The sequence below is a fragment of the Ceratotherium simum genome, chromosome 2 (assembly GCF_057802395.1).
Source record: "Ceratotherium simum simum isolate JZ-2026a chromosome 2, ASM5780239v1, whole genome shotgun sequence".
Taxonomy (NCBI): domain Eukaryota; kingdom Metazoa; phylum Chordata; class Mammalia; order Perissodactyla; family Rhinocerotidae; genus Ceratotherium; species Ceratotherium simum.
In genome coordinates this window covers 28,706,839-28,721,394 of record NC_141901.1, presented here as the reverse complement: position 1 = coordinate 28,721,394, position 14,556 = coordinate 28,706,839, and the positions used below count along the sequence as shown (strand labels likewise).

Sequence of the window (14,556 nt, the reverse complement as noted above, 5' to 3'; positions counted from 1 at the left end):
ATGTACATATACTAATTGAGGAGGCAAAGAGTCACCTAACATTAAGTTTTATGTGAAAGAAGTTGGCCTCCGTTGAATGACATCCCCATACACCTACCTCACCCTCCTGCCATTCATAAAGTCTAGGGAGATCTACCACACAGCTCAAAACCGGGTCTACAAACATGTGTATTCTCTTCTCTCCTCATTCTCTCTTTGGCAGTTTGACAAAATCTTGAGGGGGAGTTGGCTGAACCCCTAGTATTTACTCCCCTACTTCACTCAAAGCCTTGACTCTTGAGTTCCATCCCTGTCAGGACCTTAGGAAGTTCATGGTCAACACTCTCCCTCTGAACTCAGTCACTAAAATGATCTCAAGGCTAAGGGAGAGACAGTAGCTCCACTTCATAGGTCAGCTTACAATGCCTGCTTTAGGAGAGCTTTCTGTGCAGACAGTTGTAGCTCATTCCTTTCAGAGACAAATCCCATTTTGTTCCTAGTGTCTAAAAGTACTAAAATCAAAATCTCTCAGAACTTTCCCAGCATTTGGTAAATCCATGCTAGGGGAGAATTGGCAGAGACACGTTAAATGCACTTGACAGCAACATCCATTTATTTCATTCAGGATTTACTACATAGTGTTAAAAACCAAAATTCCACTGAGTAAATGTGAAGATCTAATTGGCTTTATGAAACAATTCATGAATGGAGCAGCATTCCATCCAGAAAGTAGAAGCGTGCTCTGAAGAGTTGTACAAAATGGAAAGTTTTTATAGGAAGAAGGGTGGGGCAAAGGAGCTACTGGCAAAAGAAACGAAACGGTTATTTTTGGCCAGGACATTTTCTTCTGGGGGGGAAGGGAACTGGCAAGGGTTTTATTACGCAGATTGTCTCTTCTTCCTCTGAGGGGTGGAGAGGGCCTACTTGACAGATTACTTTACTGGTACTTGACCAGAAAATTCCAGACTGGTAGATTAAGATGACATTTCTGGGAGAGGGTGAAACTGCAGTGAGATCAGGTATTAAATCTAGGTTTGGTATCATGGGCTTTTGGCACAAGTGACGCCATTTTGGGCCTGTGGTTTTCTTTTTAACAATAGGTATTTAATATGCACCTACTACAGGCCTACAACAGTCTCTGAACTGCAGATACAGCAAGAAAACTCTATGTCTGCCTCATGGAGCTTGTCCAGAAAAATAAGGAACAAGGTTCAGAACATTTCAAATGGAGCCTCTGTTGGGTCAAATCAAAATAAGTTAAAGAAATCAATGCGAAAGTCTTCAATTATATTCAGAATGGCTTGACGAACCACAGGTATACAAATTTCACTGATGAAAGCTCCAGTAAAACTCCAATCCTTGAATCTAATCTAGCACCTGTAACCAGGAAATCAAACACGAGCCAAATTTTTCCATTTTGTAAATTTTCTCATGAGAAAAGAAAAACTTCCAGTCTAGAAACAGATGAAGAAGTTTTTTTCAGCTTTATTGGGATATAATTGACATACAACATTATGGATCGCTGGCAGCAGAGAACAATAAATAGATTCTCTGTTTTCACAAATAAGTGCCAACACTGAGCCCCAGAAATTTTCTGTTTTATCACTCTTTTACAACTGTAAGAATCAACAGAAATTATCATTCCCCCTCATTGAGTTTCCTATTTGCTGTCTCCTTAATTATACCTCCTTCAATTAAGTGTTATCATGGAGTGTCTGGATTGTATAATCCAAGATACTAAGAGGTGTTTATTTTATACCTCATATCCACAGTTGGTGTCTATATGCTCTACTGAGAATTCAAACACTGCATTGGTCTGGGAGGAAGAGGAAATTGCATGGTTTTTTGAACCCAGAAAGTCTTTAGTACATCTCAGGTATAGAATTGTTTACATATAGATAAAGTTTTATAATTCCAGAAGATGCACTTGAGGTTTATACAGAGAGCTTCCATTTCCTCACCATCCTCACATACCTTAACACTGTGCAATATAGGTTCTATCCTCCCTATTCTATGAACAAAATAGCAGTTGATATACAGGTTAGATTTTTTAATTTTTTATTTTTTTGGTGACGAAGATTGGCCCTGAGCTACCACCTGTTGCCAATCCGCCTCTTTTTGCTTGAGGAAGATTGGCCCTGAGCTAACATCCGTGCCAATCTTCCTCTATTTTTTGTATGTGGGTCGCTGCCACAGCATGGCTTTGATGAGAGATGAAGGTCCACACTCAGGATCTGATCCCACAAACCCTGGGCCACCGAAGCAGAGTGTGCTGAACCTAATGACTATGCCATTGGGCTGGCCCCCAAATTTATTTTCTTTACCTGATTCCAAATGTAACATAGCATCAATATAGAAAACTGAAGAGCACAAAGAAAATAAAATACCCATAATCCTATCAACTATTAGTTAATTTGGGTATATTTACAACTACTCTCTTTTTGTGTGTATTAATATACTACTTTTAATAAAAGGAATGCCAAAAGGCACACTCTGATTTCGAGTCTGCTTTTCCCGCTTACTAATATAGCATAGTTTCTCACATTGATTTTTTTTTACACTGCTTGCTGAACAGAATTTCATCCCATAAAGCCACCTATCCAAATTCCTGGGGCTGGCCTGGTGGTGTCACTGTTAAGTTCCTGTGCTCTGCTTCAGTGGCCCAGGGTTGGAAGGTTTAGATCCCAGGTGTGGAATGATGCACCACCACTTGCCAAGCCACACTGTGGTGGCGTCCCATATAAAGTAGAGGAAGATGGGCACGGATGTTAACCCAGGGCCAATCTTCCTCAGCAAAAAGAGGAAGATTGGCATCAGATGTTAGCTCAGGGCTAATCCTCCTCACACACCCCAAAAAAATACCTTATATTTTTGCTAGACACTGAAGAGTTTATATTTTTTCCTGAATTATACATCTTTGATCACAGCTCTGATGACTTCTTTGGGATAAACTCTAAATGAAACTGGTGGTTTAAAAATCATGTCGCTTTTAAAACTTTTAATATATGGAAGAGTTATGTTAAAAATCCCAAGTCTGAGGGGGCCAGGCCCCCAAGTTTTACTCACATTAGTTGACATTTTTATTCTTTGCCAACTAATAGGAAGAAAACGTCAGCTCCTTTTGTTTGCTCTTTTAATACCAGTCACGTTACCTTTTTTTTTTTCACTTTTGTAGTCATACAGGTTTACCCACAACTCTACAAATAAATCTTGCTCATTCTTAATTTTCCAGCACTAAGAGACTGTTTCACCAGAAAACTTCTCCCTCTTACCAACTCCTACCCAAGCCAACAATAATGGCATTCATTGCTTCCAGGAATTTGGCACTTAATATACTCTCGTCCTTACCTTTTTCATACATGTATATTTCCTCTTCATAAACATTTAGTTGCTGAAGGGCAAGGGCCCATCCCATTGAGTTGAGGCGCAGTACCTAAGGGCCCAGTGTTCTTTAATAATTTACCTTTCCTGGCATCCCTTCAAGCAAGCAGGGGGAGAGTAATTTACATTAGGGGCTGTGAGTGCAGAGGCCAAGTCTTTGTGGATTTGAAGTCTAGCAGGCCTTGATGGGATTCAGGAGCAGAGGCTCAACCACAGTTCTCAAGTATTGTCCCCAATTATGCCTGATTAACGCCCAATAGTGACCAAGGGCCCAGGCAGTCCTGACAGATGGAGCACCCGGGACAAAACTGAAGCCCTGAGGGGTGTTGGCCCCACGGTGACCCGCTCCTGGGCCCCGGGTTTCTATTTTCAGGTCGATGTGCTTTATCCTTCCATCCAGCGTTCCGGGAAAGGGACAACGATGACCCCGCCGCTCTTGTTTCCTTTCCACCCTTCCTGAGCGGGGTGTTAACCGTTCTTGAACGCGGCTGTGACCCCAGCGTTTCCCGCAAGCCTCCTCAGGGCTTCAGGCCACGTCTGCAGAGGGTGCGGCCAGAGAAGAGTCGGGCTCACGCGGAAGGGGGCGGGGCCGCCCGCCAACGCCAGTCCGTTAGATGCCAGTCAGGGTTACGCCGCGTCCCCTCCGGGCCTGACGTCCCGTCCCCGCGCCGACGCCCCGCCTCGCAGCCGCCAGATCCGCCCCGCCCGCCCACAGCCCCGGCCCCGGTAGGTCGAGTCACTTCCGCCCCGGGCGCGGCACAGGCCACGCCCACCCGCCGTTCCGCGCTGAACTCTCTGGGAGTCTGGGGATAGTTACCTACGGTGACCAGACTGCAGAAGGTCCGCTCCGCCGTCTCTCAGGACTCCCGCGGATCTCCTGAAAATGACGGCGTCTTGCGCGCCGCGCACGGCGCCTCCCTGCCGCCCCGAGAGCCACTTCCTTTCTTGGGGCTTCGTTGGGGTCCTTTTGGGGGCCCTAGTGCTCCTGCTGCCCGTGTCCTCCGGTAGGAGCCTGGAGAGGGTGTGCGCTCCGGCGGCGAACGGAGCGGGTCGGGGAGCGGGCGGACCGGAGCCGAGGGCGGGGGAGCCTCGCTCGGTGGGTCGGGTGGGAGGCGCGGGGCTGGGTCGAGCCGGGCCGTGCGGAGTTGGCGCTCCGTGGCCAGGCTTCCCCCCGGGTGGTGCTGTGGGGGGCTCCGGGGGGGTGAGGACCGCGTAGTGCGGGAGGCGGAGGCGTGCTTGGTGGTCGGCACTGAGCGGGGCGGGGTGGTGGGTGCGGCCGGCGTTTACCCGGGCCAAGCCGCGTCCCTGGCCAAAGCTTGCAGGGCGGTGGCCGCGCTGAGCCAAGTCGGGATGGGCGCGCGGACCGCTGCTTGCGGTGAGAGCTTGCTCTTGAGTGCCCGGGTGCGCGGGGGTGTTGCTAGGACTCGGGCTGTGCCCTTGGGGAGGGTTTGCCTTTGTTCCCTGGGCAGGGTGGTGTCTTGTTGAGAGGGGTGTTTGTGCCCCGCTGGGCTGGGCTGCGGAAGCCCCGGCGGGTGTTATCGGGTGTGTGCTTTAAGGACGTTGCCAGCTCCGCGGTGCCGAGTGTGGGGCAAGGAAGCTCACTGCTCGCTTTGTAAGGGGGCTGGGAAGTGCATGGTGTGCCTGTAGCGCTTGGGTGAGAGCAGGCTCTGGGGGCCTGGGCTTTAGAGGGTTTGGGAAGGGCGCGCCATGCTTTTGTACCTGACGTTCACAGGCTCCTTGTTGTGCAAGATCGTGTTGATATCCGTTTGCAGGCTGTTGCTTTTTTTTGTTTTTTTGGCCATGTAGTTATATTCCTGTGCCCATCCAGTACAGACAGCCAATTCTATTACTGAATGGCTTTTTAGCATTGTTCCCTTCTTTTCATTAGCTTGGATCATATTTGAGGGGATATCCGAAGTAACCTAAAAATCATTGGTAGTCAAACCTAGTGAGAAATGATTATTCTAAGACATGAACGATAAATAATGTTAATCTGGTTTTCCCCTACAGCTCAAAAACTATAGCTGAAGGCCCATCTACTAACTTTGTTTCTTGTTTCATTGAATGGAAATAAGTACTTTAAAAATATATGTGCTAAAAAAAAGACATGCTTATTGTATAAAACCTAGTCAAAGGACAAGCATTTTTAATACTTGGGTATATTTCCTCTGTCTTCATGTGCACATGTACTTCTATGCCCAACTTATTTTCAGGATCCTATTACACATACAGTTTGTATGCTGCGTTCTTACCTTAGCAGCATTCATTCCACAAAGATTTGCCTTCTCTGCGCCAGGTCCTGTGCTGGTCCTGAGCATACACTGGTGAGCAATAAGAAACCATTCCTGTTTTCAGGATCTTTAGTTGTCTGTTTGCACACACACACACGAATATCAGCAGGGACTGTTGCTCGCTGTTATATCCCAGTAGGTAATCAAAAATATTTGCTAAAATTTATTGGGAGTGGCAGGCAGTAATCAAAACATAATACTAATGAATACCTTATAACCCAAGAGAAGTGCTCTAGAGGAAAGGATCACGAGTCTCTGAGAGCATTTAACAAATGACTGGAGGCGGGGAAGACTTTTCTGCTCATCAGACAGGCCGACTCTGCCACTTTGGGGCTTCTGCACTTGTATTCCCTCAGCCTTGGAACATAGTCCTCCTGCCTCTTGCATAAGTGGCTCCTTCTTATTCTTCAAATTCATTTGAGATGCTACCCCCTCAGAGGGACCTTCTCTGACCACCCTGTCTCAGATGGACCCACACACACTCTCCAGCTTAAATCCCCCCTAACTTGTAGTCGCCCTTCCAAAACTATCTTCTCTGTTTTCTCCCCATTACAACGCAGAGATCTTGTCTGTCTTGTCACACTTGTGGTTGCAAACGCCCATTTTTTTTTTATTTTTTTGCCTCCATATCAACACTCTTGCATTACTATTAAATACCAGAAAATTAAGTATACTATGCAGCAGGAGCTTAGAGCTCAGGCAAGCATGCCTCCGGGAGGAAAGTCTTTTAAAGCACCATGCTTAGGATGGCCTTTTTGTGTTACCTAAAAAGCTAAGGCTGGGATAGCTGAGGTCAGAGAGGCTCTGTCTTCCCTGTTAGTAGACTCTCCAGGGCTCACAGTATTGCAGACTTGCTTGTTACAGATCATGAACAAGTTCATTTCTATGTAGGAGGGGGGAGGGTGGTGGAACAGTGGTAGTAAAACAAAAACAAAAGGGGGTGACGTCAGCGTCATGGCAGAGTGAGCTTTCCCATAAACTCTTCCCCCGATAAGATACAACAAAAGGAACAGTCACAGACCAACAACGGAATCCTAGACAGTGAAAAGCAAGGTCAGAAAGATTCACACTGCCGCACATCTGAGAGTGGAACTTGTTGGGCCCCCGGAGGAAGTGAGGAGAGGTAGGGAGAACTCCTCTCCCTCCCCATCAGATCAGCGATCCTGGTCCTCATGGCTCCCAGAGAGGGGGGAGGGGCAACCCTCTGCAGGGACACAGTAGCTCTTTGGGCTCTCTCAGCCGGTGGGAAACTCCTACACAGAAGACTCAGAACTGCTACGGGGTACCATCAACATCTGAGCACCCCAGGAGAGCGGATAACGAGGGGCGAGCGAGAAGCCCCCCACGCCAGGGACCCCATAGGCAAAAGAGAGATCCCCCCCTCCCCGCAAGCCGGACCCTGCAGCTCAGCTGACAAGGCCAGACCAAACGACTGGCGGATCGCATCAAACAGCCAGGGCAGAGCGCAGGGGGCTCAAATTACACAGCCCTTTACCCCCACAAAGTGGCAGCGGGTAGAAATTGCAACCAGATATTTCCAGGATGAGGAAAAACAAAGCCAATACAAGAACCACAATGCAAAGGTACATGAAATCACCAGACCAGAAGGAAAATGACAAGCACCCAGAAACCAACCCTGATGCCACAGAAATCCATGACCTAAACGACAGAGATTTCAAAATAGCTATCATAAAAAATCTGAACGAAATATGAGACAACACAGACAAACAATTCAATGAGATTAGGAGTTTCTTCACAAAAGAGATTGAAATCATAAAGAACAACCAATCAGTGCTGATGGAGATGAAGAACACAATGGAGGAGATAAAGGAGAATCTGAAATCTTTAAAGAACAGAGCTGACAATATGGAGGAAAGAATTAGCATTATAGAGAACAGGAATACAGATATGCTCCAGATGGAAGAGGAGAGAGAACTAAGACTAAAAAGAAATGAAAAAAGTCTTGGAGAAATATCTGACTCTATTAGGAAATGTAACATAAGGATTATAGGTATTCCTGAGGGAGAAGAGAGGGAAAGAGAACAGAGAGCCTATTCAAGGAAATAATAGCTGAGAACTTCTCAAATCTTGGGAAGGAGCAGGAAATACCAGTAAGCAAAGCCAACAGATCACCTAAATACGTCAACAGGCAAAGGCCCACTCCACGACATGTAGTGGTAAGGCTGGCCAAAGTCAATGACAAAGAAACAATATTAAGGGCAGCTAGACAAAAACAAAAAATAACGTACAAAGGAACTCCCATCAGGCTCTCAGCGCATTTCTCAACAGACACTTTACAGGCTAGGAGACACTGGAATGATATATTCAACATACTGAAAGACAAAAACTTTCAGCCAAGAATACTCTATCCAGCAAAAATATCCTTCAAATATGATGGAGAAATAGTAACTTTCCCAGATAAAAGCTAAGGGAGTTCATGGCCACGAGACCCCCACTACAAGAAATACTCAAGAAGGCCCTCAGGCCTGAAAAAAAGGAGAGAAAGGGAATACAAAGCTTGGAGCAGGGAGAAAAATAGGTAGACAAATTCAGAAAAATAGGAGATCTTTACCGGAATAGGTTAGCAACCACTTAAATACCAAAATCAAAGATCAAAGGAAGGAATTCACCAAAAATAAATTTAACCTCCTCACTGTAAACACACACCCACAACACAAGATAGAATAAGGCATGACAGGAACGACTTAGAAGGGGAAGAGGAAAGTGGTTTAATTGACTTAGTATAAGGAAATAGGAGGCCATCAGATGATGGACTATCTCATACACAAGATTTTTACACAAACCTCAAGGTAACCAGTAAACAAATAATCCAAACAAAATCACATATGATAAACAAAGAAAACTAGAAGAGTCATAAGACAGAACAACCAAACTGAACTGGCCATCTGAAACAAATGGGACAAGAAACAAAGGAAATGCATAAGAAACAGAAAATAAGTGACAAAACAGCAACATTAAGCCCTCATATATCAGTAATTACCCTAAATGTAAATGGATTGTACTCTCTAATCAAAAGATACAGAGTGGCAGGATGGATTAAAAAGCAAGACCCAACAATATGCTGACTCCAGGACACACATCTCAGCTCTCAAGACAAGCACGGGCTCAGAGTGAAAGGATGGAAGACAATATTCCAAGCTAATGGCAAACAAAAGAAAGCAGGTGTTGCCATACTCATATCAGACAAAGTAGACTTCAAGATAAAACAGGTTAAGAGAGACAAAGAAGGGAAATATATAATGATGAAAAGGACACTCCACCAAGAAGACATATCACTTAGAAATATATATGCACCCAACATAGGAGTATGAATGTACGTAAAGCAACTATTAACAAACCTAAAAGGAGACATTAACAGCAACACAATAATAGAAGGGGATCTTAATACCCACTTACATCAATGGATAGATCACCCAGACAAAAAGTCAATAAAGAAATAGTAAACTTAAGTGAAAAACTGGACGAGCTGGACCTAGTAGGCATATACAGAGCGCTCCATCCAAAAACAGCTGACTACACATTCTTCTTGAGTGCCCATGGAACATTCTCAAGGATAGACCATATGTTGGGAAACAAAGCAAGCCTCAATAAATTTAAGAAGATTGAAATCATAACAAGCATCTTTTCAGACCATAATGCTATGAAACTGGAAATCAACCGCAAAAAAAAACTGGGAAAGTGACAAAAATGTGGAGATTAAAAGACATGCTACTGAACAACCAATGGATCATTGATGAAATTAAAGGAGAAATCAAAAACTATCTGGAAACAAATGACAATGAAAATATGCCATACCAAACCATATGGGATGCAGCAAAAGCGGTCCTGAGCGGGAAACTCATAGCGATACAAGCCCACCTTAACAAACAAGAAAAAGCCCAAATAAGCAACCTTAAATTACACCTAATAGAACTAGAAAAAGAAGAACAAACAAAGCCCAAAGTCAGCAGAAGGAGAGAAATAATAAAAATCAGAGCAGAAATAAATGAAATTGAGACCAAAAAAAGAGTAGAAAGGATTAATGAAACAAAGAGTTGGTTCCTTGAGAAGATAAACAAAATCAACAAACCCTTAGCCAGGCTTACTAAGAAAAAAAGAGAAAAGGCTCAAGTAAATAAAATTAGAAATGAAAGAGGAGAAATTACAATGGATACCACGGAAATACAGAGGATTATAAGAGAATACTATGAGAAATTATATGCCAACAAATTGGACCATCTAGATGAAATGGATAAATTTTTAGACTCATGCAACCTCCCAAAACTGAACCAAGAAGGAATGGAGAATCTGAATAGACCAACCACAAGTAAAGAGATTGAAATAGTAATCAAAAACCTCCCAAAAAATAAAACTCCAGGGCCAGGTGCCTTCTCTGGTGAATTTTACCAAATATTCAAAGAGGATTTAATACCCATCCTTCTCAAACTATTCCAAAAAATAGAGGAAGATGGAACACTTCCTAAATCATTCTACAAGGCCAACATCACCCTGATACCCAAGCCAGACAAAGGCAATACAAAGAAGGGAAATTACAGGCCAATATCACTGATGAAGATAGATGCAAAAATCCTCAACAAAATATTGGCAAACTGAATGTAGCAATACATTGAAAAGATCATACACCATGATCAAGTGGGATTTATACGAGGGACGCGGGGATGGTTCAACATCCGCAAATCAATCAACGTGATACACCACATCAACAAAACCAAGAATAAAAACCACATGGTCATCTCAATAGACGCAGGGAAAGCATTTGACAAGATACAACATCCATTTATGATAAAAACTGTCAACAAAATGGGAGTAGAAGGAAAGTACCTCAACATAATAAAGGCTGTTTATGACAAACCCACAGCCAACATCATACTCAACAGGGAAAGACTGAAAGCCGTTCCTCTGAGAACAGGAACAAGGCAGGGGTGCTCACTCTCACCACTCCTATTCACCATAGTACTGGAGGTTTTGGCCAGAGGAATTAGGCAAGAAAAAGGAATAAAAGGAATCCAAATAGGTAACGAAGAAGTGAAACTTGCACTATTTGCAGATGACATGATTTTATATATAGAAAACCCTAAAGAATCCGTTGGAAAACTATTAGAAATAATCAACAACTACAGCAAAGTCACAGGGTACAAAATCAGTTTACAAAAATCAGTTGCATTTCTGTATGCTAATAACGAACTAACAGAAAGAGATCTCAACAAGATAATACCATTTACAATTGCATCAAAAAGAATAAAATATCTAGGAATAAATCTTACCAAGGAGGTGAAAGACCTATACAATGGAAACTACAAGACATTATTGAAAGAAATTGATGATGACATAAAGAAATGGAAGGACATCCATGCACATGAATTGGAAGAATAAACATAGTTAAAATGTCTATATTACCTAAAGAAATCTACAAATTCAATGCAATCCCAATCAGAATCCCAAGGACATTCTTCACAGAAATAGAAAATGGATACTAAAAGTCATATGGGCCAACAAAAGACCCTGAATAGCTAAAGCAATCCTAAGAAAAAAGAACAAAGCAGGAGGCATCACAATCCCTGACTTCAAAACATACTGCAAAGCAATAGTAATCAAAACAACATGTTACTGGTACAAAAACAGACACACAGATCAATGGAACAGAATTGAAAGCCCAGAAATAAAACCACACATATACGGACAGCTAATTTTTGACAAAGGAGCTAAGGATATACAATGGAGAAAGGAAAGTCTCTTCAATAAATGATGTTGGGAAAACTGGACAGCCACATGCAAAAGAATGAAAGTAGACCATCTGCTATCGCCATTCACAAAAATTAACTTAAAATGGATCAAAGACCTGAAGATGAGACCTGAAACTATAAAACTCATAGAAGAAAATATAGGCAACACACTATTTGACATTGGTCATAAAGGAATCTTTTCAGACTACATGCCTACTCAGACTAGGGAAACTAAAGAAAAAATAAACAAGTTGGACTTTATCATATTAAAGAGCTTCTACAAGACAAACGAAACCGGAATAAAGATGAACAGACAACCCACCAGCTGGGAGAGAATATTTGCAAAACATACATCTGATAAGGGGTTGATCTCCTAATACATAAAGAACTCACACAACTGAACACCAAAAATCAAACAACCCCATCAAAAAATGGGCAGAGAAAATGAACAGACACTTCTCCAAAGAAGATATACAGATGGCCAATAGGCACATGAAAAGATGTTCAACATCACTAATCATCAGGGAAATGCAAATCAAAACAACACTATCACCTCACACCCGTTAGAATGGCTATAATCACCAAGACAAAAAACAACAAATGTTGGAGAGTATGTGGAGAAACAGGAACCCTCATAGACAGCTGGTGGGAATGCAAAGTGGTGCAGCCTCTATGCATAACAGTATCGAGATTCCTCACAGAATTAAAAATAGAGATGCCCTATGATCCAGCTATCCCACTACTGGGAATCTATCCAACGAACCTGAAATCAACACTCCACAGAGGCTTATGCACCCCTATGTTCATTGCAGCATTATTCACTATAGCCAAGAAGTGGATGCAATCTGTGTGTCCCTCCACTGATGATTGGATCAAGAAAATGTGGTATATATATATACAATGGACTACTACTCAGCCATAAAAAAGACAAAATCGTCCAATTTGCAACAGCATGGATGGGCCTGGAGGGTATTATGTTAAGTGAAGTAAGCCAGAAAGAGAAAGACAAACACTGTGTGATCTTACTCATATGTGGAACATAAACCAACACATGGACAGAGAAAACTGTATTGTGGTTACCATGGGCAATGGGGGTGGGGGTGGGCACAAGGAGTGAAGGGAGACGTATATATGATGATGGACAAACAAAAATGTACAACCCAAAATGTCACAATCTTAAAAACTATTAAAATATCAATAAAAAAAATTAAAAAAAAAAGAAAACAAAAGGAATTGTAAAAGAAGGATAATTTTTAGAATAGGCTTAAATCTAGAAGTTGAGGGAGACTTTGAAACTTACTTAAAATAGATAACTGAAATGAATAGGATGCATCATGGAAGGTAACAAAACTAGAAATGAAGAGGAGGAAAAACAAAGTTAAGGTTAAGGGTGAAAGGTAAAATTAGGAGTGGTATGAAACTTAGAGGAGTAAAAGTGAGAATTCGCTATGCTGGGCAGGGAAGAATGTGGATGAAATAAACAGTTCACGTTTTTTTTTCTTTTCTTTTTTTTTTTTTTTTTGGTTAGGAAGATTGGCTCTGAGCTAACATCTGTTGCCAATCTTCCTCTTTTTGCTTGAAGAAGATTGTCCCTGAGCTAACATCTGTGCCAGTCTTCCTCTATTTTGTATGTGGGTTGCCACCACAGCATGGGTTGACGAGTGGTGTGTAGGTCCACTCCTGGGATCCGAACCCCTAGACCCTGGGCCACCGAAGCAAAGCACGTGAACGTAACCACTATGCTACGGGTTTGGCCCCTAAACATTTCACTTTTGAAGCAGCTCATGAGGAGAAGATTTTGTAAGGAGACACTGTTGTGCCTGGGAGGCTTGTCATCTCAGAGGTACTTGCCAAATGTTATGAGGTCGCAGAAGGGAACATTTGTCAAATTTTGGGAGCAGTCTCATTCCTCCAGAAAGAGTCTGCTTTGTTGACAAAACCCACAATCTCCTGTTATGGGGGGGGTCTCTTCCGTCTACTATAGGTCTTTTCTTTCTTTCCAGTAAAGAAGCCAAGATCAACAAGTGATAACACAGTAGTTACTTAGTTTCCTTCCTCTGCATGTTCCAGTGCAGAGAGCAGTCCTTATCTGGTCAATTGCTAGGTTACCAGAATCCTGGGAGATAGGCAACAAAAGAAAACATGTGGCCAGCTCTCTCCAGTGCATAAAGCTTTAAGATGATTATCTTCTTGTCTGGAAGATGAGAGTTGAGCAGGAGTTGCTGCTGAGCAGGGAGGAAGGGTGTCCTGAGCAGAGGGAGCAGTGTGTGCAAAGACTCAGAGATGTGACAAGGCCCGGGGATTCATGGACTGCCAAGCTACCCAGTGCGGCTGCAGTAGGGCAAAGCAGACGAGAGAAAGGAGAGGACTAGATCACAGAGTGAATAATTGTGAAAAGCAGCAGGATAGACAGGAATGAACAATCACCATCATAAAATTCAGACACGATGTTATTACCTGACCTTTTAGGGCTCCTTGAGCCCTTCTCTTTGACTTAGCACAATGCAGATCTACACTAGAGTTGCTTTAATTTCCCAGGCTCAGTAGAAGACCATTTCTTGAGGACTAACTTGCAGACAGAGTGTATTGGTGTAAGCATGCCAGTGTTCAGATGAGATACCGGGACGGGAAGCAGTGTTGGTAGTGGAACCAGGCTGCCTGGCTTGACTCCTGGCTCTACTACCTACTGGGAATGTTTCTTGTGCAAGTTACTTCACCTTACTGTGCCTCAGTTTGCTCATATTAAGGAGAGGGAAATAGTACCTGTGGAACTATTATGGAAGAGTAATCTCAACTCATAGGATGATTATGAAGATTAAGTTAGTTTAAAAGCACATAAAATATGGTTGGCACAAGTAGTGCTTAAATTTGCTATTTCTAAAGTAATTACTATCATCACTATTGTTGTAAGAACCAACTACTGGAATCTTGCATTACCATACTTTAGGCAAAAATATAACCCACAATATTTGGTGTTAACCTTTGATAATGTTAAAATACCATTTCATATAATAGCAGTAATGAAAAATGTGTTCATAGTGAAATAATAAAACATAAATATTTTGACATGAAAGAAATTTAAAACTCAGATAAAGGGATTTCTCTATAACTAAACCAATGAAATAAAATTGAAGACAGGCATAAAAACAGCAAAGAAAAAA

The 14,556-nt window shown here is 42.7% G+C and overlaps 2 protein-coding genes across 3 annotated transcripts in view; both read left to right on the top strand.

The window, feature by feature from the left end:
• LOC147917786 (NBPF family member NBPF6-like) overlaps positions 1-4,173 on the top strand; it is a 75,110-nt gene extending 70,937 nt beyond the window's left edge. Inside the window, exon 13 of the mRNA XM_087436579.1 lies at positions 3,734-4,173. Within this exon, the coding sequence (XP_087292705.1) occupies positions 3,734-4,173 (440 nt within the window). The remainder of the gene's footprint in view (positions 1-3,733) is intronic.
• Positions 4,128-14,556, top strand: part of LOC147917784 (membrane cofactor protein-like) — a 35,482-nt gene continuing 25,053 nt past the window's right edge. Inside the window, exon 1 of one of the 2 annotated variants that reach the window (XM_087439794.1) lies at positions 4,128-4,364. In XM_087439794.1, coding sequence (XP_087295920.1) covers positions 4,244-4,364 — 121 coding nt within the window. In that variant the 5' untranslated portion in view covers positions 4,128-4,243. The remainder of the gene's footprint in view (positions 4,365-14,556) is intronic. The other variant, XM_087439788.1, reaches the window with a different exon arrangement.